Raw genomic sequence first — 23,547 nt, 5'->3', positions numbered from 1 at the left:
CGCATAACGGGTGCCAATGCTCGGCTGCGGGTGCAGTTTTGAATAAATGAAAGCTTGTCAGAATTATTTTATTTTTAGAGGTCACAGTGACCTTGAACTTTGACCTAGTGACCCAAAAATGGGTGTGGCATGTAGAACTCATCAAGGTGCATCTACATATGAAGTTTCAAAGTTCTAGGTGGAAGCACTTTGATATTTGAGCAAAATGTCAAGGTTTTATCACCACGCGGACGGCGGACGACGCGCTGGCTATGACAATACCTCGGGTTTTCTCCGAAAACAGCCGAGCTAAAATTAACTGAAAGTTTTCATTGTGGTAAAAGGTCTTATTTGGCAATGTTTTTTCTGAATTAAAAAGAAAACCACAAAATATGAAACTGTGAATCCTTCAGTATACTGAAATACGCCAACATGAATCCAAGAAGAAAAGCCAAAACTGTTTGAATAGATTTATAGTTTACCAAAATTAAGTAGCTGGTATAAATTAAAATATAATGATCAGTTTTCCAGCTACATTATTTAACAATTGAATTATGCTAAATCAAGTACACAAAATTATATAAATTAACCAGGTAATCAACTAGATTTGAACGGTAAGTGCTTTAAGAATAAATATAAGTAATACCTTGTAATAATATTATACATATTGACACTTTACGCTTGCTATGAATATATGTGGAAATAAAAACATTTTCGAACATCAAAATGGTCACTTTAATACATTGTACTCATATAAATAAATAAACATATAACATTACAAAAAATGCACAAATAATCATTTTGAACCTTATAAATTATTACATGAAAATCTGAGTGAACAAAATGTTGTTGGTTTTTTCAACAACACAGAAAAACAACATAGAAGTATTACAGGGCATTCAATAGATAAACAAGGGACAAAATTGTCACAAAACCAGGTTTTCATTGTGAAAAAAAAATCTGATAAAGGGAGAAAACTCAAACTGAACTTTTGAAATGACCAAAAAAAATTAACCCCCTTTGTAAGTTTTTTTTTTTTTTAAATCTATTTTTAGTCGTGGCGACCTTGACATTGGAGATATTGACGTGATTCTTTCGTGCGACACACCGTCCCATGATGGTGAACAAATGTGCCAAATGATTTTAAAATCTCACAATGAATGACATAGTTATGGCCAGGACAAGCTCATTTATGGCCATTTTTGACCTTTGAACTCAAAGTGTGACCTTGACCTTGGAGATATCGACGTAATTATTTCGCGCGACACACCGTCCAATGATGGTGAACAAATGTGCCAAATGATTTTAAAATCTGACGATGAACGACATAGTTATGGCTCGGACAAGCTCATTTATGGCCATTTTTGACCTTTGAACTCAAAGTGTGACCTTGACCTTGGAGATATCGACGTAATTATTTCGCGCGACACACCGTCCAATGATGGTGAACAAATGTGCCAAATGATTTTAAAATCTGACAATGAACGACATAGTTATGGCCCGGACAAGCTTATTCCGCCAGCCCGCCAGCCAGCCAGCCAGCCCGCCAGCCCGCCCGCCAGCCCGCCCGCATTCGCCAATCTAATAACCAGTTTTTTCCTTCGGAAAACCTGGTTAAAAAGGACCAAATAAACTGATAAGGCGTGTACACACACATATTACAAACACACACAGTTATGGAAAAATCAGAAAAAACGGATATTAATTTTTGAAGTTCTTTGGGTGTCTGCATAAATATTCAATACTTTGACAATCACTGTTAAAAAGCACAAAGGAATTTTAGCACACACTTCAAGCTACATAAAATCTTATACAGACACAAATATATTTTAGAAACAAATATGATATGTTGAATTCAGACAGGCATTGCATTTGCATTGTTAATGAAATGGATTCACATATGCCTAACAATAACATATATTAAAGGATTGGATACCAGTTGTCAGTATTCACCATACTTACAAGGTCAGCAAGAACAGTCTCCAATGCTTTAAATTGACCAAATAAAACAAAGTATTTTACCAAAACATCATATTTCTGATTTGACCTTAGGTTATTTTGGGGATGTCATTGCAAAAAATTAATGTTACCCGATCGGTAAGACAAACAATATTTAGCGAAGACAAACTCCAAAAATTATCTAACACTTTGTGTAACATAAAAATATTCGAAATAGTTGGGTAACATGGACATCAAGGTAAACCTTGTTATAAACACACAAGCTCCATTAACAGACGATTGAATGAACAAGAATAATGCTGTCACGATGATCTTAATGATAAATTATTTATTTTATTCACCCTTCATGTTTTGCCAATGGTTTGGTCAAGTTTATTGATAACCCATTCCGCCAATTCATTAGATCAAACAAGGGCTGTTTGTAAAACATGCATGCCCCCCATATGGGCTGTCCGTTGTAGTGGCAGCCATTGTGTGAATACGTTTTTTGTCACTGTGACCTTGACCTTTGACCTAGCGACCTGAAAATCAATAGGGGTCATCTGCAAGTCACGATCAATGTACCTATGAAGTGTCATGATCCTAGGCCAAAGCGTTCCTGAGTTATCATCCGAAAAATCATTTTACTATTTCGGGTCACCATGACCTTGACCTTTGACCTAGTGATCTCAAAATCAATAGGGGTCATCTGCGAGTCATGATCAATCTACCTGTGAAGTTTCATGATCCTAGGTATATGCGTTCTTGAGTTATCATCCGAAAACCATTTTAATATTTCGGGTCACTGTGACCTTGATCTTTGACCTAGTGACCTCAAAATCAATAGGGGTCATCTGCGAGTCATGATCAATCTACCCATGAAGTTTCATGATCCTAGGCGTATGCATTCTTGAGTTATCATCCGGAAACCATTTTACTATTTTGGGTCACCGTGACCTTTGATCTAGTGACCTCAAAATCAATAGGGGTCATCTGCAAGTCATGATCAATCTACCCATGAAGTTTCATGATCCTAGGCGTATGGGTTCTTGAGTTATCATTCAAAAACCATTTTACTATTTTGGGTCACCGTGACCTTGACCTTTGACCTAGTGACCTCAAAATCAATAGGGGTCATCTGCGAGTCATGATCAATGCACCTATGAAGTTTCATGATCCTAGGCCCAAGCGTTCTTGAGTTATCGTCTGACAACCACCTGTTGGACGGACCGACCGACAGACCGACATGAGCAAAGCAATATACCCCCTCTTCTTCGAAGGGGGGCATAAATATACATATTCAAGATATTATTATTTTTTATAAACACTGTTTAGACACAAATGTTTTCTCAATAGTATGTTTCTTCAGTATTATTGACGTTGTTGCCCAAGCAAATGAGAATGCATTTGAACACGATTGCCTTTATTCAGATTTCATGCACTCCATACAAAAAGCTACAGAAACCTTTTCAAATATGCCATAGTCGAGCCTATATGAAACAAGTTGAAGAATCTGCTAAACTTTTTTCATGCAAAGGTTGAGTTGAAATACTGCAGTGGTCTCAGTCATCAAATTCTCCATTGTCGCTATCGCTGTCCGGTGAGCTCTCGCGGGTGAACACACTGATCCTGTTGAGACTCTCCACGAGCAGTTTCATGTGGTCCTCACTGGGTGTATGCAGTGTGTCGTGCCGGGGGGCATCGTCAATGTGGCGCTCTCTCATTGGACGCAACTTCACACCCTTCTTAATCAGGTTCACCATCTCAGCCATTGGGTCTGCTGAAGACACTGAAAAAGAACAACAATTCTGTTTTCTCAAACCTGCCTAAAAATGAAAACACTTTTAAGCAAGTATTACCTTTTTCTTAACATTTCTTCAAGTAACTCTGATGAATAACAGTTTGTTTGTTGTTGATTTGTTTAAGAGTAGTTCAGCCAACATGGAGATCAGTTAACCTACTAACACTTTAATGGGTTTGCTGGTTTACCAGAAATAAAAGGACATACTAATGCCAGTTACTGAAAACTCCTGTACCTGAATTAGATTAGTAGAAGGACTTATAAGGACTACATGTCTACATACTAGTAACATGTACAAACCTTTAGGTTGCTGCTGCTGAGGTCTATCTGTGGCGGGTTTGAGTCCCTTAAGGCCTTGTTGTATTGACTGAAGATCAGGGCGCTGTACCTCTACGTCAGATTGCTTCTTTTGATGAGCCCCCAAGCTGTTCACCTCTGACCTTTTCTTCAGTACTAGTGGCTGTGCAGGGCTAGGAGCATCTATAGGTGGGGGTGGTGGGGGTGGTGGGGGGAGGAGGAGGTGGGGGTGGGGCCATGAGGGGTGGAGGGGGTGGGGGTGGAATTGCAGGGGCACTTGTTGGACTTGGACTTGCAACAGATCCAGGACTGCCTGTACCCTGGAGGTTCTCAGGTAACATACTGTAAGGGGAGTCCTGAGAGTCAATATCACCATCATGGGAGGCCTCTGTCTCATATATAGGTGGTTGCGGGGATCCACTCACGTAAATTGTTACTGGGATATTGTCACCTGCAGAGTCCACACTGTCTCCACTGCCTTTTGATCCCTTGGAACGAGATATAGTTCTTTTCTTGTCTTTTATACTTAAAGCATCACTTTGGTCCTTGGGTGACTTTGATGCTCTAGTATGTTTGGCACTAATGCTTGAAAGACCTTGGGTAGTTTGAACACTGCCAGAACGTTTCTGACTGGGTGGTTGATAGCGTGGAGGCTTGATAGTGGCCGGGGTGGGGTACTTCTACAAGTAAAAAATGCAACTAAACTGACAGGATAAATGGTAATGACTGAAACAAAATTATGACCAGCAATAATGTTTCGTTATCATCAGATGAATGCAAAAAAAAACATTCAAAAAACGGCTGATATCTCTTTTTGAAAAGACAGACTAAACCTTTTGTATGTGTGCAAGTTAAATTGCTGACTTAAAACCCCATATTAATAATGTTACTTATATGTTACCACTCTAAATGTTTTCAGCCTGTCAATTGTACGCCTCCGTTCTTCCTCTATGAAGTCCAGCTTCTGCTCAACTTCCTCCTTCTGTCTCTCACGTTTCTATGGATACATTTACTTAAGCAAATTAACAATGTAGTTGTAAACAACATTTATATTATTTGAACAGATGAGATACTCAGCCTATGATACAGATAGATAAATTGAACAAAGTTACGCATGAAAATTATTGTATATATAATTGCTATTAGACTACTCCATTAATACATCAAATTATAGTCATAGTTTTTAAAATGTATACCTAAAATACTAATAAAACTAGAGCTTTGTCACAGACGTGACGAATACCACCACATTCCGCATTGACACAGAATATTTTGCAAGTTGTCTTCACAAAAAACAACGGACACCATGCTTAATGTTTAAAACACACTAAGTGACCCCGTGACCTAGTTTTTGACCCGGCATGGCCCATGTTCAAACTTGACCTACACATCATCTAGATACAACTTCTAACCAAGTTTGGTGAAGCTCTGATGAAAACTACTTGAATTAGAGAGCGGACACCATGCTCATTGTTTAAAACGCACTAAGTGACCCCGTGACCTAGTTTTTGACCCCGCATGGCCCATGTTCGAACATGACCTACATATCATCTAGATACAACTTCTGACCAAGTTTGGTGAAGCTCTGATGAAAACTACTTGAATTAGAGAGCGGACACCATGCTCAATGTTTAAAACGCACTAAGTGACCCCGTGACCTCATTTTTGACCTGGCATGACCCATATTCGAAATGTACCTTGACATCATCTAGATACAACATCTGACCAAGTTTGGTGAAGATCGGATGAAAACAACTTGAACAAGGGCTGTTTGTAAAACATGCATGCCCCCCATATGGGCTGTCCGTTGTAGTGGCAGCCATTGTGTGAATACGTTTTTTGTCACTGTGACCTTGACCTTTGACCTAGTGACCTGAAAATCAATAGGGGTCATCTGCGTGTCACGATCAATGTACCTATGAAGTGTCATGATCCTAGGCAAAAGCGTTCTTGAGTTATCATCCAAAAATCATTTTACTATTTCGGGTCACCGTGACCTTGACCTTTGACCTTGTGACCTCAAAATCAATAGGAGTCATCTGCGTGTCATGATCAATCTACCTGTGAAGTTTCATGATCCTAGGCATATGCGTTCTTGAGTTATCATCCGAAAACCATTTTACTATTTCGGGTCACCGTGACCTTGACCTTTGACCTAGTGACCTCAAAATCTATAGGGGTCATCTGCGAGTTATGATCAATCTACCCATGAAGTTTCATGATCCTAGGCGTATGCATTCTTGAGTTATCATCCAGAAACATTTTACTATTTCGGGTCACCGTGACCTTGACCTTTGACCTAGTGACCTCAAAATCAATAGGGGTCATCTGGGAGTCATGATAAATCTACCCATGAAGTTTCATGATCCTAGGCCCAAGCATTCTTGAGTTATCGTCTGACAACCACCTGGTGGACGGACCGACCGACAGACAGACCGACCGACCGACCGACATGAGCAAAGCAATATACCCCCTCTTCTTCGAAGGGGGGCATAATTAGAGAGCGGACACTTAATACGGACTGACAGACCGACCGACAGACAAGCTAACTCCTATATACCCCCCTAAACTTCGTTTGTGGGGGTATAATGATGAATAACAATAATTAATTTCCCATGTGTTAAAACACCAGAACTACAAGCCATTACATGTATTTTATAATTGTATAGGTTACTAGTATCTCATGAATTGGTGATACATTAAAATATTCATTTTATATTAACAGATTAATATAATTAAAATATTGTTATAAAAGATATTTAAACATGTTTATCTACCTTTTGAATTCTGTGGTGGTGATGGAATCGCTCTATTTCTTCGCGTTTCTGATTCTCTTTGAAATGCATCTTGGACTTTAAATTAGCCTAAAATACAAACAGTTGTGGAAAATGCTACACAAAGTCACTTCTACCTTCAGTATTTCACATTGTATAAGTGTGAACAATGATAACAATGAAGGATTAGCAAATTGCCTTTATCTAAATGTTAAAATATAACCTTCTGTAAACTATCTAATCCATGGGTCAGGCTATTTTTTATTGCTTTTGCCTCACTTTTGATACTCATTTATAAATTAGAAACTATTTTATTCTTTTCATTAGAGGTAAACAAAATTAGTTTCAAAAATGCCAAAATCGTAGGCACAACATCACAAAATAACTCACCTTTTTGGTTCGAAGTTTTGCTCTCTTAGTATTGATGACCTTCAACTTTTGATTTATGACCTTGAGCCTAGGATCAGAGGTCATCATGGATGGAAGGTCAAAGTCGTCTTCTACTTCTAACTCAATATCATCCACATTCTCGACCGCATCATAAAATATCACCTGTTCAGCTTTATCTGTTTATGTACAAAAAAATCTTTTTGAACTATTTATTCAAAATATGTTTTATATAAGGAATATTACAAAACTCTGGTGCAGGCTGTTGGAATATAACATGATCACAAAATTAGCTAAAGTGGTACAAACCAATCGGTCACACCAACCATGCAATAGTCAAATCATTATATACCTACTTAAAATTATAATATAAACAACACAAAATTAAAAAGTATTTACATGTCACAATGACATCATTATTATGTCTACAAGAAGCTTGTATTTCAAAGGCTTGGTTTTCTCAGACAGTAAATATAAATAGATTTCACACTGCAGAAAATTGAATACCTATCCTGTAACATATATTTTATAGCATAAATACCTCATAACTTGAAAAAATTTATCTAAAGGTATATAATAAAAATTACTATATTAGAAAACATTTAGACATTCCATCCTCAAACACTTTTACAGTGACTTCACCTTAATGATACATAGTACATTTTCAACAGTATGACAATTTTAAGTATAAGTTTTATATTTAACATTTTAGTTTAGTTAATTTTTCAATTATTAAACAACATTTATTACCACCATGGCCACCACAACATTCCATTGCAAGTAAAAACATTTGTTGAAAAAAATCAGTATTATTTTAGGATAAGGTAATCAGAATAAGTTCAAATATGTAGATCAGTGGGTGAAGGGGGAAACCATACATTAAACTCAATCGATGTCCTTTTTTAATAATAGATAATAGCATGGGTAAAATAAGATAATACTGCACTCATATTTCCTGATACAGCTCATTTATGACAAATAGTATACAAAATATTGAAAACTTATATACATAACATTTTCACCCATATAATAATAGTTCATGAAAAAAATAACCCCAGAATATCCCGATTACTTACCCTATTAAAAAGGGGGCAACCCCTCCCTTAACCCTTTCTCGCTCAGAAGTAAAGTAAAAAAAGTCTATACGCAACAAGCATTAAACCAGAACAGCCTGCGAGTAACTCTTAGTCTGTTTATGTGTTATGTTGTTTGGTGCTCATCAGTATATTAAGAGTTGGAAATGAAGTCTTTACAACTTGAATCTAGAATCAAAGGTCTTAGATTTTTTAAGAGAGTACAGATGTGTCTAAGTGAGTATCTGAGAGGTAAAGGGTTAACTACCAACCTTCTATAACCCTAGTAATGGCCTCCTTCTGAGTCTTGGCCAATCTCTCCTCCTCCCCAAAGATATCAAGGTGAAGGTCGTAGATTTTGATCTGCCACTCAAACACCTCGTTTTCCAGTCGTAAAAGGTCATTCTGCAGTCTTGGGGATGCATCCATACTAGCAATCTGAAGTGCAGGCAATAAGATGATGACAAACAACTAATTGGGAGTTCAAAATATTCTGTTTTCTGGAGTCTCATTTTAATGATTTCACTTGCAAGGAAAATGTATAAACTTAAAGTGATGCTGGATTTCAAAAACAAAAGCTTTGACATGAAAGTGATCCATAACACTGGATGAATATATAGCCTTCATATTTTTTTGTTACAAAGACAATGTTTAGGATACTTAAAAGCTCACCTGAAAAACTGGAGTTCAGTGGTGTAATACTTCCGGTTTGGGGCCAATTTTGACAACAGTAATATAGTTTGAACACATCTCAGGGGTTTTCAGCCTTATATATCAGGGGCCAATTAAAGGCCACTTCCCAATTGAAAATTTCTTTAAAATCATGCAGTTTTCCCAAAAATCCTAACTTACACCAGCTTTTTCATTTCCCAAAGCAGTACTTTTAGCGAGAATTCTTTCAAAAATGAGCAATTTCTTCCCAAAATCCATAGGCTAGGGCCTCTTCCCAATGAAGCGAGGAAAACCCCTGTATCTTACTATGTAACACTATATAAAACATTTTATTCAACCTCATAGGTGTGGCCAATTTTGACGCCAGAGGCATGAAACTTTGTAAAGGAACTCAAGATGATGCTTCATGCCGGAAATGAAACCTATGGTCTTTGCGGCATCATACAAGTGGATTTTTAAAGGTTTTCCATGTATTAGTCCATATAGTTAATGAAGATTCAAACTGTATGACACTACATATATTTTTTAGGAAGTCTTTAAAAACTGAGGAAAAAGGGAAAAAAAGATTGTATGCTGGATACCATTTCCTTGACTTTGTCTCGTTCCTGGACATATTTCTTCTTTTTATTGTGCAAAAACTGTAGATTTTCTAGAAAATAGTCTTCTTTAACTCTGTAAGCAAGAATCAGTTGATAATTAATGAAATAAATAAATCTACATATTATCCACATTAAGATATGAAATGGTTTACTTAATAAATGTATGACAATATCTACATATTAAACCAGAAATACTTTCAAAACACTGAATTGAAAGAAGAGAAGTATCATCTGGGGCTTTATTTACAGTATATGATGATGAACATGCTTAAATAAATTGTGATTAAGATTTTCATGAGGAAAGATTTTCCAGCTAATAAGAAGATTATCGGAACACAATTATACCTATAAAATCTTTCTTGAGCAACAATCTGAAATGATGTAGGACCAAATCTGTTCCTGTCTTCTTCTAGGCGCTTCAATATATCTACAATGTTCAACCACTTAGCAATGATTATATGAGCCCATCTCTTGGAAAACATTGCTTAATACATGTGCGTAGTGTTGTTCCAGATTAGTCGGTGCAGTCCCCTTATAAAAAATTCCATTAGAGCAGAAAGTTATGTCCTTTATAAGCCTGTGCTGACTGCACAGGCTTAGCAGGTACAAAACTTTCTGTTCTAATGAAAAGAAATTGTTTGAAGGAAGTCCCTTCTAGCAAAAAATCTAGTCTATGCAGAAAAAGTCAACCCTCATGAGCCTGTGTGGACTGCAAGGCTAATCTGGAACGATACTTAACACACATACAATAAGCCTGGTTTTCCAAGAGTGAGGCACATACATGTATTGTTTTTCTCCCTTGATGTGTTGCTTAAATTGTAATTGTGGTTTTCCACCTATCAACATAATCAAAGACTAACAGTTTTGTATAAAATATACACATTAAACTGACCACCACATGTGAAGCATAAATATATTCTGTAAAAGAGAGGTAAGCCTTTAAAAATATTTGTGAGATGACTCTGCACTTTTCATATGACACCTTGTATGACAAAAGCATATCATTTAAGCCAATATAATAGTAACAAATGTATCCATGATTAATCTCATGCTCTGTGTCCACAAAAAAATATAATTACGGTGTTCAGGTTAGAAATTATAAATCATGATTTATGATATACATCAATCAATCTTGCCAAAGTTCAACTGAAGTGTGATCTTACTAATATCCCATTAAAGCAATTATCAATAGCAATGACATGCATCATTGCTTCACTGTTTTCAGTGGCAATGTATCATTTGACTTTCTGATTAGATAGAGTCACTTGTTAACATTATACATGTATATACCTCAGTAACCAGACAGTAGACAAACTAGAGTGCTTACTTTAATACTATTATCCTTATATCAACCATAAAGTTGCACAATCTCTTAATGCAAGTGTAGTTGAACTATATAGCACATAGGTGCCTGCACTATGCACTCTAACACCTAGTGCAATTTAAAGGCTTAATTGCAAATATACATCTGAAAAATGCTGATATGTACACATGTAATAGCTTAAACAAGAGATTGCCAAGCAATATTGTCCCCTACCGGTGAAACTCCACCGTTGTCAGATTAAAAAAAATAAATTGTTGCCATAGCAACCAGAATTCTTGACGTAGGAACAAATGAAATGACGTGCATAATCTCCATATTGCCATCTATCCATGTTTCAAGTTTCATGAAACAATATGAAGAACTTTTAAAGTTATCGCAGGATCCAGAAAAGTGTGACAGACAGACTGACTAACGGACAGAGCGCAAACCATAAGTCCCCTCTGGTTTCACCGGTAGGGGACAATATGGATGTACAAAATCATGTCTTCAACTATTTTCATTATTTTTATCAATAACATTTCATACACAGACAAAAAACACAACTCAGTACAGAAAGGTAAAAATAAACCTTACCTAGTTGCACCTGTTTAGTCTTGCCATAATATTTGATATAGTTATCCTGTATGGTATCCAAGGCCTCCTCGTATTGAACCTGCCACTCTTCCAGCTGCTTGCAGAATTCTCGGCGCACACGTTCCCCGTTGTTTGGGTTTTGAATCTCCGATTTTGCTTCACGAACCTTCAAACATGCCACTTCACGCAAGTCTAGAAAAGGCTGTTGCAGATAGTTGAACAACTCAGCTAAAGCAATATTCAGTTTAAATATGGCTGTGTCTTCCCTACAATAGATACCTGCCATCTCGGTCATACCGCTAGCATTGTCACGCTCAAAGAGCACATTTTTAAGTTCCTCTTCCGCAAGCTTAATGGTGTAATCATAACCTTGTCTTCGCAGCTCGCTGATATTCTCAAAATACTCATCATCACAATGCTCCTCAAACATCGTAGACATCAATAACTGTTCTTTACAGGTCTCTAAAGCAACCGGAAAATAGAAGTTCTGCAGCTGGGCGCAGATTTCATCGATATTTTCCGGGGTCACCGGATAGCTAACATAGGCCCATATTCCCCAGGACTCTTCAGGTAGTTCCGGGAGGTAAGGACCGAGAGATGGGTGTATGAGGCAGAGCAAGTCATGTATCCCTCGCAGCTCCTGGAAACTGAACAATCCTGACCTCCCATGGTGCTCCTCTGTATCACTCACTACCCGGTTACGGAGTCTGCAAGTTGGTAGAACATTCAATACATAACTGAGCATTATTCTGGGAAAACTGGGTTTATTGCATGCGCATAAAGTGCCATCCCAGAACTGGGCTTATTGCATGCCCATAAAGTGTGATCCCAGAACTGGGCTTATTGCATGTGCATAAAGTGTCATCCCAGAACTGGGCTTATTGCATGTGCATAAAGTGTCATCCCAGAACTGGGCTTATTGCATGTGCATAAAGTGCCATCCCAGAACTGGGCTTATTGCATGTGCATAAAGTGTCATCCCAGAACTGGGCTTATTGCATGTGCATAAAGTGCCATCCCAGAACTGGGCTTATTGCATGTGCATAAAGTGCCATCCCAGAACTGGGCTAATTGCATGTGCATAAAGTGCCATCCCAGAACTGGGCTTATTGCATGTGCATAAAGTGCCATCCCAGAACTGGGCTTATTGCATGTGCATAAAGTGCCATCCCAGAACTGGGCTTATTGCATGTGCATAAAGTGCCATCCCAGAACTGGGCTTATTGCATGCCCATAAAGTGTCATCCCAGAACTGGGCTTATTGCATGCCCATAAAGTGTCATCCCAGAACTGGGCTTATTGCATGTGCATAAAGTGCCATCCCAGAACTGGGCTTATTGCATGTGCATAAAGTGCCATCCCAGAACTGGGCTTATTGCATGTGCATAAAGTGCCATCCCAGAACTGGGCTTATTGCATGCCCATAAAGTGCCATCCCAGAACTGGGCTTATTGCATGCCCATAAAGTGTCATCCCAGAACTGGGCTTATTGCATGCCCATAAAGTGCCATCCCAGAACTGGGCTTATTGCATGTGCATAAAGTGCCATCCCAGAACTGGGCTTTTTGCATGCCCATAAAGTGCCATCCCAGAACTGGGCTTATTGCATGTGCATAAAGTGCCATCCCAGAACTGGGCTTATTGCATGTGCATAAAGTGCCATCCCAGAACTGGGCTTATTGCATGTGCATAAAGTGCCATCCCAGAACTGGGCTTATTGCATGTGCATAAAGTGCCATCCCAGAACTGGGCTTATTGCATGTGCATAAAGTGCCATCCCAGAACTGGGCTTATTGCATGTGCATAAAATGCCATCCCAGAACTGGGCTTATTGCATGTGCATAAAGTGCCATCCCAGAACTGGGCTTATTGCATGTGCATAAAGTGCCATCCCAGAACTGGGCTTATTGCATGTGCATAAAGTGCCATCCCAGAACTGGGCTTATTGCATGTGCATAAAGTGCCATCCCAGAACTGGGCTTATTGCATGTGCATAAAGTGCCATCCCAGAACTGGGCTTATTGCATGTGCATAAAGTGCCATCCCAGAACTGGGCTTATTGCATGTGCATAAAGTGCCATCCCAGAACTGGGCTTATTGCATGTGCATAAAGTGCCATCCCAGAACTGGGCTTATTGCATGTGCATAAAGTGCCATCCCAGAACTGGGCTTATTGCATGTGCATAAAGTGCCATCCCAGAACTGGGCTTATTGCATGTGCATAAAGTGCCATCCCAGAACTGGGCTTATTGCATGTGCATAAAGTGCCATCCCAGAACTGGGCTTATTGCATGTGCATAAAGTGCCATCCCAGAACTGGGCTTATTGCATGCCCATAAAGTGTCATCCCAGAACTGGGCTTATTGCATGCCCATAAAGTGTCATCCCAGAACTGGGCTTATTGCATGTGCATAAAGTGCCATCCCAGTACTGGGCTTATTGCATGTGCATAAAGTGCCATCCCAGAACTGGGCTTATTGCATGTGCATAAAGTGCCATCCCAGAACTGGGCTTATTGCATGCCCATAAAGTGCCATCCCAGAACTGGGCTTATTGCATGCCCATAAAGTGTCATCCCAGAACTGGGCTTATTGCATGCCCATAAAGTGCCATCCCAGAATTGGGCTTATTGCATGTGCATAAAGTGCCATCCCAGAACTGGGCTTTTTGCATGTGCATAAAGTGCCATCCCAGAACTGGGCTTATTGCATGTGCATAAAGTGCCATCCCAGAACTGGGCTTATTGCATGTGCATAAAGTGCCATCCCAGAACTGGGCTTATTGCATGTGCATAAAGTGCCATCCCAGAACTGGGCTTATTGCATGTGCATAAAGTGCCATCCCAGAACTGGGCTTATTGCATGTGCATAAAGTGCCATCCCAGAACTGGGCTTATTGCATGTGCATAAAGTGCCATCCCAGAACTGGGCTTATTGCATGTGCATAAAGTGCCATCCCAGAACTGGGCTTATTGCATGTGCATAAAGTGCCATCCCAGAACTGGGCTTATTGCATGTGCATAAAGTGCCATCCCAGAACTGGGCTAATTGCATGTGCATAAAGTGCCATCCCAGAACTGGGCTTATTGCATGTGCATAAAGTGCCATCCCAGAACTGGGCTTATTGCATGTGCATAAAGTGTCATCCCAGATTAGCCTTATAAGAAACAACACTTTCTGCTTTTAAGGAATTCTTTGTTTCAACGAAGTCTCTTCTAAACAAAAATCCAGTTGAAGTTGAAAGTGCCGTCCCTGATAAGTCTGTGCTGACAGTCTTACTTGCTGACAACACAGGCTAATGTGGGACAACACTTTGGGCACATGCATTAAGCCCAGTTTTCCCAGAACAAGGCAAAATTGTTACACATAATTATTCACTGGCAATTTTATAAATTGTAGCAGTTCTTTATATATCACTTAAACAAAAAGATACACATGATGGTGCATAGTAAGGGATTTAGCCAGACTTAAAAATGGCAGAGTGACTTCTCAATGTGTGTTTTCACTGTTGTGGAAAAGGAAGCAAGACCTTCAAATGGAAAACGTTACGGAAAGGGACTTTTTTAGAAAAGCATGATTGCACAGTGATTTTTTTTGGCAAAAATTACAGCCTATTAGAGGCTGCTTACTAATGGCAAAAAATACATTGTTTTCCAAAAATCTGACCAAACTTTCCCCCCCCCCCCAGAACTTTTCCAATAAACTTAATAATTGGTTTATTGAGTTTATCATACAGGTATATAATTCTGTAACACATCATAACACTAACTTTAAAATGAAATAAACATTCACTCATAAACAATTGGAATACTGTTATACATGCAATCATATTAATAATTTTTCTTTTTTTTCCCAATTGCATGGTGTATCCCGCTATTTTTCCTAAGCCAAAAGGCACAGGCCGTAAGATATGAAGCCAAAAAAACTTACTGTTACATGTTTACATTCTACTTTGTTGAAAATCATTAATCAAGTTCAATGATACAGATTCTTAATTCAAATATTCTCAAACTTGGTTAGATAAAAATGTTGGCAATATTAATTAGAGCCAAAGGAACTGAATTGTTCTGAGCAGCTTATGTGAAGTTTCATAACCATTCAGCCTACAACTCATACAAATAAATATTCTGAGCAAAATGCATGATCATATAGAAAAAATATGACTAAATAATGCAAATATTATCCATAACAATTACATGTGCTATAAAAACTATACAGTATCCTTAGTTGAAACAAACTAGCACTTAAGATTTAAACAAGTTTTCCATTCACCTGCAGGTGACAGCAATCTTTCTCTCAACATCATTCCAAGACACAAGGAATAGCAGGCGTGGAGGGATGGTATTACACGTAAATGGGTCTTCTTTCACAGCCACCCAGCCCTCAAGGGAGTCCGGCTGGTCGATGCCATAGGCGACATTGGTCATACTGAGTGTTTAACTATGTGTGTGCCATCGGGTAAGACAACCTGAAAAGTATCAAATAAATACTTAAAACACTCAGTATGACCAACATTATTTAAAACTGTGTGAGTTGGATGAATCACCTGCAAAAAGGAATTCATTTGAGCCTTGCTCAAAGAAAACATGGTTATATTCATGTTCATAAGGTGCCCTCAAATATATGCCTGTGCAGTCTGCACAGACTAATCATGGACAACACTTTCCATTCAAACCAGATTTTTGCTAAGAAGAGACTTTTTTCAGAACAAGAGGGCCTGAAAGGCCCAAAGTCGCTCAACTGAGATAACAAGATATTATTGGGACAAATCTTCTGACCAAGTTTCACAAAGATCGGAAAATAAATGTGGCCTCTAGAGCGTTAACAAGGTTTTACTATAGCCATATAAGGAAAATGCCCCGCCCCCTAGCCGCCATGTTTTTCAACCAACGGGCATCATTTTTGAACTCGTCCAAGATATTATCGGGATGGATCTTCTGACTAAGTTTCATGAAGATCGGACAGTAAATGTGGCCTCTAGAGTGTGAACAAGATTTTACTTTAGCCATATAAGGAAAAATGCCCCCCCCCCCCTTGGAGGCCATTTTTTTCAAGCAAGCATAATTATTTTCAAACTCATCCAAGATATCATTAAGACCAATCTTCTGACCAAATTTCATGAAGATTGGACAATAAATGTGGCCTCTAGAGTGTTAACAAGGTTTAACTATAGCCATATAAAGCCATATAAGTAAAAATGCCCCGCCCCTGGTGGCCATGTTTTTAAAGCAACCAGAACCATTTTCAAACTCATCCAAGATATCATTGGGACAAATCTTCTGACCAAGTTTCATGATGATCAGAAAATAAATGTGACCTCTAGAGTGTTAACAAGGTTTTACTATAGCCATATAAGGAAAAATGCCCCGCCCCCTGGCGGCCATGTTTTTCAACCAACCAGTATCATTTTCGAACTCGTCAAAGATATTATTGGGATGAATCTTCTGACCAAGTTTTATGAAGAACAGACAATAAATGTGGCCTCTAGAGTGTTAACAAGATTTTAATATAGCCATATATAGCCATATAAGGAAAAATGCCCCGCCCCTTGGCAGCCATGTTTTTCAAGCAAACCTTACCATTTTCGAACTCATCCAAGATATCATGGAAACAAATCTGCTGAACAAATTTCATGAAGATTGGACAATAAATGTGGCCTCTAGAGAGTTAACAAAGCAAATGTTGACGCCGCACAATGGACAACGCACAACGGACAAAAAGCGATCACAAAAGCTCACCATGAGCGCGTTGTGCTCAGGTGAGCTAAAAATAAAGATACCATTATACAAGCTGGTATAAGTTGTCCCTGATAAGCTTTCACAGTCTGCGCAGGCTTATCTGGTAAGACAATTTACCCAAATGCAATAAACCCTTCTTAGGGCGAGGCTCATATAGCTTTTAAAGTAAATTGACATTACCTAATTTCACAGGTCTAGTTTATCATGAAAAATGGTGGGAAAAAGCCCTGTATCTGGTGGTACCTGGCAGCAATAGAAATTTTGAATGCCTGTGTGAATAAGTTACACAGTTTATGAGGTTTAAGTTAAACTCTTTAAAGGCCTGATGCTGAGGACCAGGATTGTGCTCCAGAACTCCTACCTATGTAACAAGACCCATGAAAGTTGGGACAATTAATTATTTTTAATATAGCTGCTATTTCCAGCTTTTTTTCTTTAATGAAAGGCATCTAACATGTAAGAGGTCCTGTGCTGTGGGGAAAATCAAAGTGCCCGGAGGAAAACCCACCTGTCTGGTATATTTATCAGCCATTTGCAATTACATCCAAGCACTTTTCAAGCATAAAATGCATTTTTTACAAATGATATTGTTGTAAGTGACATAAACAAGAGCACCGCATAACAGGTGCAATGCTTGGCTGCGGGTGCAGTTTTGAATAAATGCAAGCTTGTTAGAATTTTTTTTTTAGAGGTCACAGTGACCTTGACCTTTGACCCAAAAATGGGTGTGGCATGTAGAACTGATCAAGGTGCAGCTACATATGAAGTTTCAAAGTTGTAGGTTGAAGCACTTTGGTTTTAGAGCCAATGTTCAAAACCTTAACAAAATGTAAAGGTTTTAGCACAAATGCGGACAACACGCCGACGGACACGACGAGCATGCTATGACAATACCTCCGGTTTTCTCCAAAATCAGCCGAGCTAAAACTGGTATTAAAACAGATGCCCTTTTAAATGCTATATAAAGTCGGCTTGGACTTCAAACAAATATGCCTCAAGTATGGCAAAATTACGATGAAAACCACGCACTATTATATACCGTATTTTCGGGGTATAACACGCTACTTTTTAACAGTCAAAAGTTACCTGTGTCATAAATGCTAAAGCATCTTATTAATGGACAAAAAAAAAAAAAATTAACAATACCGGTACTGTAGAATCAAAAAGTGTGCTAATCATTACCGATAATTTGATTGCTATTTTCATTCAACACTTTTATTTTACACAGAAATCAATCAGTTGAGGAAGACCGATTTAACTTTGTAGCTTTCGATCAAACATTTAAAAAAAATTCTCTATTCACTATTAGACTCATCACAATACCCGTAATTATTAACACAGCGTATTTTACGGCCCCAAAGCACCCATAGATGGGAACAGTTGTGAATCAGATATGCATGAATAACCCAGTGTCACTATCAAAGGATTATTTCAGTGGTTTATTGCAGTTTAATGGCTTTATAATACCTAATAAATAAAGATATCTAATTACAAAATGAGCTTGTTCACACTTTGGCAATTAAATTAAATCTTCAGACAAAATTTTCATACATTCATCATAAATCGATGCTTGTAACAAGCAAAATACAATTCTTATGTTAACAAGAAACCGTCGGAGACAGGTGATTCTCCCCAAAGGTTTTTTTGTCACAATATTGCACTAATATTCAGACAAGAGCACCGCCTTGCGGGTGCAGACAGCTCATCTATTTTTCTTTTTAAAGGTGTAGGGACCTATCTCAATTTCAATCACAAAGGAGGGAGGGGAGGAGTGGAGAGGGGTGTATAGTGTGGTGGTGTGGTCATTTATTACATAATCTTCCAAAAATGCAAAAAAAATGCAAAAAAATGCAAAACAAAAATTATATACAAAACTTTGGGGGGGGATTCTTGGGTGGGATGGTTGGACGGTACTTCAAATAAATTAATAAAAATAAATATTTGTGTTTTTTAACCATGTTTGAAAAAAACAAGAGATGTGATTGTCAGAACACATCAATTTGGTTTCTGAGCATTCTTACTTTTGTAAAGGACACATAATACTAAAATATTACATCAATGAACATTATGTTTACCAAACGAAATCTGCAAAATTCAAGAAACCATTGGTCTGCACTTTTCTTGTTGTCACAAAAGTGGATCTAAACACAAAATGTAACCATATATTCAAAGTTACTAAGTCAAAAAAGGGCCATAATTCCGTAAAAATGACAACCAGAGTTATGTAACTTGTCCTTTACTGTCCTCTTATGATAGTTTGCGAGTGTTCCAAGTATGAAAGCAATATCTATGATACTTTAGGGATAAAGTGGACCAAAACACAAATCTTAACCAAATTTTCAAGTATTAAGGGCCCATAATTCCGTCCCTTTTCCCCTCTTAAGCGCGAATTTTTCCCCCTAATGGGACCCGACCCCCTTCCCCCAAAACTGAAGAAAAACACTGTTGACCATAATATTTATGTTATGTGGTTCGAATATATGTATTTTGTAATATTTCATTAAACATGTTGCATGTAAAATGACTTTTGTTAATTACATATATCGGGCAGCGAAATGGATTAACATCGGATAGACATTGGGCTGATTTGCCGATATACTGTTTTGCTACCGATATCTATCCGATAGCAGGGCTCGAAATTAACACTCGCACACTCGTAAAAATGCGAGTGAAAAATACGGATTGCGAGTTAACTTTTAAGCCACTCGTATTTTTTTGCCAGTAAAGAAATATTGAAAAAAAAAACACAAGTAATATTGCTAAATGCGCTCCACGTCATGAACAATAAACCGTAGGTCAATTTATAGAATGTCCAAATACCCGCATGCGGAAGCACGCACCTTGTATGTAGACTGGTATACTTAAAGTACAGATATGCGGATGGTATTGGTACACAGAACGTGAAACAGTCTACTCTACTATAGGAGGTTTTTGTGTGACGTCACAAGAGGGGTTTTCCGTTACTAAAAATAGATTGGCCGTCAACTTCTCGATCGCGGCCTATTACATTGTATCAGAGTAAAGGTCGTCGGAAGACTTAATACTTACAATTTCACAAAACAAAACTATAAATACCCGTATTCTTTTTTAAGTAAGACTTTAATAAATGATATTTCAAAAATTATAAAACATATTAATTTGAATATAATTATAAGTGATGGTGTTATTTTTCATCAGAGATTGAAATTTAGTGTAAGGAGTGTATTGAATCAGTTATAAAACAAAGCCATTAAATAGCTCAATACATTTGAATTTTCAATCTTGAAATGTAGTTTTAATTTTCCTTTACATTGAATGAATTTTCGCTTCGTTAACATTGAATGAAAATATTAATAATTTAAGCATTCAAGAAAATTACACCTGCATATTTTGCAAATTGAACTGTCTTTGCATGTACATGTATATTGAAAACTCTTTTCTAGTGATAATGAGCGATACAAATCTAGCATTTTATGATACCATATATCTATACATTTAATACATTTAATTTATTTTACGCAAGTATTTTATAGCCCTACTATGATCAAACCTGATTGCTTGTTTTCATGATGATGTTTCATACACCGCAGTAACGCACGATCTTTACACGTTATAGCAGAGTTTACATTTGCAGTTGCCCGTTCCCGTTAAATACGTTAAGTGTGTAGCAGTAAATTAGTACAATATTTTAAATTTATAGTTTTTAAACACTTTATTGTTATGCTTAAACTGGCTAATATATATACCCTGTACAGTTCCTGTTAATCCATTTATGACAAATGTATATTTTTTTAATATGTTCAATTATTTTATTTACGCAACTGTTAAGTATTTGGCTTAAATGACTGCTCAATATGCCAATAATGACCTGGAGGTATCATAAATTGTGTTTAATGACCAGACACATGTGGTTTATTCAGGGTATATGTCCTCGGGTTTATGACACTCTGTTTTCTTAGTAATTGTCTGGACAGTACCCGATTATAACGAGATAATCGGTTTGTGATGAACAAAGGTGCAATTAAACACTGGGGTATAAATGCTGAAACAAAGAGTGTCCAAATTGGTGTGAACAATTAAATAAAAACAGTTACATTTATCAAGAGGATTTAGTTAATCTTTAACAAGGTAAGTTTTTACAGGTATATAGGTTCAAATCAGTTTCTATATGATGATTACATTAAATTAATCTATTGATGTTTATTTTCGTCCTTATTTGTGTTCGTTCATTGAATTGAATATATTCTGAAAGAATTTCAATTTCTGAGTATTTTGTTGTTCTTAAAAAGGGTCGCAAATATGTGTCAAGTAGAGATTGTTATGATAATCTAATCACGATGCGGTTCATCTAATGCAAACAATAGCGAAATGGCCGCAGTGTTGACGGCCAAAACTCGAGCATGCGCAAACGTGACGTCATTATCGGAATCCCCAAAACCTCCTATTCACAAGTGTTCTTTTAACTTAAACAGACATGGCTACATAGCAAAAAAATAACTAGTTTCTTAAATATAAAACTAAAATTTGCAAGAATGTTTTTGATTTTGCGAGTTGGTATTAGAGCTGCTCGCAATTTTTTGCAAGTAGAAAACAAAGTTAAATTCAAGCCCTTGATAGTGGTGTGCTGGCTGGGGATCAATTTAGAAAATTCCCCATCACTTACTTTGAACAAATAAATTGCGTAAAAAATGAATCCTACCTAGAATTGACCGTGCTGTAATTTACGATTAACATTTTGCGGCTTAACATGAATCAAGGCATAAATTGTACATTTTTGTCAAACCGTGAATGAATAAATTATCGAGACCTAGTGTGACAGTTTAAAAACAAAGTCAATGATCTCATCATAACATGTTCGGAAAATGATAGCTTATTTTCAAACATAAATTCAACATTGTATTTGAAGTTCCATGTCATTTACCAGCAAAATTAATCCAGATTAAAGGCTCTTTAAGACAATGCGTATTAAGTCATGAGAAATTCCCTTTGTTGTTGTTATTGTTTTTGTTATTCAGCTGACCTGTCGGTTCAATCGGGACACCTCGGACAATTCCGCCATATCGGCGATCGTCTCTCGGGTGTATTTGGTGGAAGGATATGTCTAACGCCTCTAGGCGGAAGATATTACACCGAAAATATAGTTCGGGTTACAAACCATTAAATTTGCACTAAATTAACTGATAATATAGATATAGAAGGACCAATATCTCTGAGGAGTAATATAATAGAATATTTGTTTCTGTTATTGTTAAACATTAGTTGTCATTACACACAAAATATTCAAATGTTAATTAATTGTTTAGAAGCTTATTAGTTGTTTCTTGAAGTGTAAACAACACCATTATTCAAACTTAAAGAACCAGTATTTCTTAAATTGCATTAATTATCGGTACAACATTGCGGATGTTCTGAAGGGCGACAAACTTTGAGATTTAATCCATATGTTTAGGTTCTATACCATAAACAATCGTACAACACTGTACAGTGGTACAGGGAAAAGTCTTCGGTGTAATATAAGAAATAGTAAAATCCACTTAGATCCCCCCCCCAAAAAAACAACATTATAGTGACAAGTAAGGCAGTCACAAACTGTATACAGACAAAAGCCATATGGCTCTCAGTGGGGTTTACTATTACCAGTATTGAGACACCTAAAGGGTTTCGCAGGATGGAATAAGTGGAGAGCTTGATTGAATTTGAAAAACAATTCTTTCTGTGCATTTGATGATGGCAACCATACAGTATGGCAGATATTTTTTATATTTTAGCCTAAGCAACTCAATTCCAAATGCTGTTATTCTGGCCAGGCCGATACTCTTTAGCTGGGCAACCAAAACACTAAATATGGTCAACTGTGCAGGCAACAATTGTAACTAGAAGTGGCGCGGCAGAGGCCGACGCGTATCCCCATGCCGCATGTTTGACCCAGTAAGCATTTTAATGAACCTCGTGGTGAATAAAATGGATCAGCCCTGTTTTAGCCTTAAGTGTAAATTGGTTATTCCAATACTGTGGAGACACCAATAACACCTATAAAAAAATTAAGAATACAGTTTTTTATGCCCCCGGTAGGGTGGCATATAGTTTTTGAACTGTCCGTCAGCCTGTCTGTCTGTCCTTCCGTCTGAAAACTTTAACATTGCCCTAACTTTTGCAACATTGAAAATAGCAACTTGATATTTGGCATGCATGTGCATCTCAAGTAGCTGCACATTTTGAGTGGTGAAACGTCAAGGTCATCCTTAAAGGTCAAATATATGGCTTTAAAGCGGCGCAATAGGGGGTATTGTGTTTCTGACAAACACATCTCTTGTTTTTAATTGAAAAACCAAAGACATTGTTGGAATTTGACTAATTTAAGGCATCCTGTATACATTTTAAAAATAAATTTTCCACAATATGAAACAACTTTTT

The 23,547-nt window shown here is 37.5% G+C and overlaps 1 protein-coding gene across 1 annotated transcript; it reads right to left on the bottom strand.

Moving 5' to 3' along the window:
* Window positions 1-2,677: 2,677 nt before the first annotated feature.
* On the bottom strand, window positions 2,678-22,170 carry LOC127877525 (junction-mediating and -regulatory protein-like). The gene is given in 12 exon segments (XM_052423470.1): window positions 2,678-3,706; window positions 4,019-4,229; window positions 4,231-4,695; window positions 4,917-5,012; window positions 6,793-6,879; window positions 7,180-7,355; window positions 8,522-8,687; window positions 9,503-9,593; window positions 9,866-9,947; window positions 11,418-12,124; window positions 15,689-15,884; window positions 22,055-22,170. Coding segments are annotated over 11 exon segments (2,463 nt in total). The 5' UTR covers window positions 15,844-15,884; window positions 22,055-22,170; the 3' UTR covers window positions 2,678-3,479.
* Between the last annotated feature and the right edge of the window lie 1,377 nt (window positions 22,171-23,547).

This window comes from Dreissena polymorpha, chromosome 4, assembly GCF_020536995.1.
Source record: "Dreissena polymorpha isolate Duluth1 chromosome 4, UMN_Dpol_1.0, whole genome shotgun sequence".
Lineage (NCBI taxonomy): Eukaryota > Metazoa > Mollusca > Bivalvia > Myida > Dreissenidae > Dreissena > Dreissena polymorpha.
This window is presented reverse-complemented; position numbering and strand designations above follow the sequence as displayed.